The 2,949-nt window shown below is 43.1% G+C and overlaps 1 protein-coding gene across 1 annotated transcript in view; it reads right to left on the minus strand.

Annotated features, from left to right (window-relative positions):
* LOC116690981 (matrilin-2) overlaps positions 1-2,949 on the minus strand; it is a gene marked incomplete in the record, with an annotated part of 15,636 nt that overhangs the window by 805 nt on the left and 11,882 nt on the right. Inside the window, 3 exon segments of the mRNA XM_032518219.1 lie at positions 1,623-1,715; positions 1,968-2,120; positions 2,227-2,637. Coding sequence (XP_032374110.1) covers positions 1,623-1,715; positions 1,968-2,120; positions 2,227-2,637 — 657 coding nt within the window.

Below are 2,949 nucleotides of genomic sequence, written 5' to 3' on the forward strand. Positions count from 1 at the left end.
TAGGTGTAAACCGAGCCCTGGGTATCCTGCTATGCCTTTGATAAAATGAAAGCTCAGATGAGCTGATCTGGAATCTTGCTCCTTATGAGGTCATAAGGGGCATGGCTGCCTCCCCTCTCTCTGTTTTGCCCACCCAGAGAATTTGGCCCATCAACTCAGTGTCTTGCCCTGCAGAGCTAGGGAGCAACCTAGCAACCTTCCGATTGGCAGGCGACCACTGAGTCATGGCCTCCGTTCAATCTGATATATATCTGATATAATCCTTATTCACTTTGCTTAGCGCCGCCCATGATGATTGTGATTGGTTTAAAGAAATAGCAATAAACCAGAGCATGTTTTTGTCACATCCCAGAATGCTGTGTGCACTGGCCAGACCCTACTTTGCAGCGCTGTTGAGGAAGGTTTGGCAATGCGAGACCAGTTAAACCTTGACTTTGTGTTAATTGTCTGGACAGACAGGTGTCTCTTTGCCTGTAGCTTGCCTGGTGCTGTCTTATTATTGCCCATGGACATTGAAATGCAGGTTCATAAAAGCCTTAGATTGTCTTTGGTGTTCAATCACAAATCAGTCAGAATTAAAGGCCCTGACAGACCGGTGTTGGCCCGTCAATGAGCATCCGCACCATTTGTACTAGTCGGCCCTTGTCAGCTTATTTCAGCCGATTCAGCGTGTTGAATTGGTGGGGGAGCCCATTGTTGAGAGGAATCACTCTAATTGGCTATTTGTCTAAAGCGAATCAGTGCTCAAGAAGAAAAAACACGAGGAAAGACAGCAAATGGCTGAAGTCAAGAGGACACACACAGAACGTGCACGCACAGACTAGTCTCATTTTTCATCATCATCTCAAATCTGGCCAACAATGACATGTGAATATTCCTTTTAAACACAGAGTTTTTTTAATATGTCTATTTATTAGTATTTTAGAGAGCAAAAACACAGAGGTTTGAACTATTCAAACATATATTTTTGCACATTATGTCCATAAGAGGGCAAACACATAAGACACAAAACTTCTTGTATATCATTTCTATCGACATGAACTTGTCTTTTTTAAAGATTTGTTTAAACAAATAAAATACTGTCCTAAACCGTAAAACTTAATTTAAAGACAGTAGATCTTTCTCCCTCTTTCCCTCTGCACCGTGGTTGGTCAAAAGACTTGAAAACTGAGTACAAGCAAGCTAGCTGTAGCCCGCTGCTATATGAGTAAAATGAATCATGGACATCTGGAATGCAGCAACTGAAGACCAACGGCTTAGCCTGATTCAAGTAGGCAAACGCTATATCTGTAGCTGCAGTCCTGGTCCAGTTTCCCCTTTTAAATGGAGAAAACAGACTACCGCTAACTGCTAGTATAGAGAGTTATTTCCTCTTTCACAGACGCAGGCACAATGTACATGCTAGTTGGCCATCGGCTGCAGTCTGTGCGTTAGGTTGGTGTGTCAGGGCCTCAATATTTTTATGCACTTTGTTTTCTAAAATCATAAAACAAAGGACACTTTATGGTCTTAGTTTTTGCATGTAGCTCTCTATTCATTTGCACTGGAAGATTCTTTGACAGAGACCCAATCGACCCAAGTTTACAAAAAACATGTTAAATCTGTTATTTAGAAAAGGATATTATTCTGCATCAGGTTCGTCAGCTTCTTGGTGACCTGGTTTTGAAACATTATCACGTTCTCACACCGGCACATGTTTTCATTGGACGGTTTGTCTGTGGGGAAAAAGTACATGAGATGAGAAGATCTTCCTGTCTTTCAATCAGTTTTATATCACCCCATCCCTTCTAATCTTTCCATGCAGGTTTCCCTCCCTGATCCGTTAGCCTATTTGAAACAGATAATTGCACAGGACTATTGCATACAAAATGTATAGAGTTGCTTGAAGCAGTGATCATTATAGCAGCACCAGGTGGCAGTGATGCACCATCGTAAAGGAAGACAAATTGCGAGTTAGTTCAATGTACCTTTACATATCCTGGACTTGAGCTTCGTTGTAATTTCTCCCATTTGGTCAAAATCTTCTGCGTAATAAAGGTGTTTCTCATCAGGCTCTGAAGCTATTTCTCTCAGCTCCTGTTCAATGGCTTTGCCTACACCCAAAGCATATAATGTGACCCCTGAAAACGACAAAGCAGAATAATGACAGGTAAAGAACTCAGAAAGAACTCAGTTGGATTTAATATGGTAGCACATTTGAATCGCAATGCAAGACAATGTGTGTACCAGAGTTCTTTGCTTTATCAGCCCATTCGGACACGTCATCCTGTGATCTTCCATCAGTGAACACAATGCTGACGCGTGGGATGTTCGGCCTGGCTCCTTCTTTAGCTGAAAAACTGAGCTCAAACATGTGACGTAAGGCTGAGCCAGTCATGGAGCCTCTCCCCATGTACTGCATCCTGGACACAGCTTGTTTGATGTTCTCCGCTGTGGTGTACTGGCCTAGGGTGAACTCTGTGCGCACCTTGGTGGAGTATTGAAGAAGGCCAACATGGGTGCCTGTCCTGGAAATGTCCAGTGAGTCCACAATGCCGTTTACAAACTGCTTGACCAGTTCAAAGTTGGCAGGGCCCAGACTCTTGGAGCCATCGATTACAAAAACCAGATCCATGACTCCATCGCCACACTGTTGCTCTGTCAAAAACAAGGACAACAAGCACGTGTTTTATGTATTATCACTTTGGAGACAGTCTTTATATAAGAAAGTTAAGATCATACTCTGCAGGAGTCAGTGGTGCTGACGCACTGGTTTCACAGCCATGCTCCACGGTCTGGCACAGGTCCAGACCTGTCATTGTAATTATACAGACACAAGGACCATATACTGTACACTACCAGTCAAAGGTTTGGGGTCACTATCAAATTTCCATACCACTCCATTATAGACCGAATACCAGCTGATCTGAGTGGGGGGCTGATCTTCAATGCAATATCTACATTGCCCAT

This window comes from Etheostoma spectabile, chromosome 6, assembly GCF_008692095.1.
Source record: "Etheostoma spectabile isolate EspeVRDwgs_2016 chromosome 6, UIUC_Espe_1.0, whole genome shotgun sequence".
Taxonomy (NCBI): domain Eukaryota; kingdom Metazoa; phylum Chordata; class Actinopteri; order Perciformes; family Percidae; genus Etheostoma; species Etheostoma spectabile.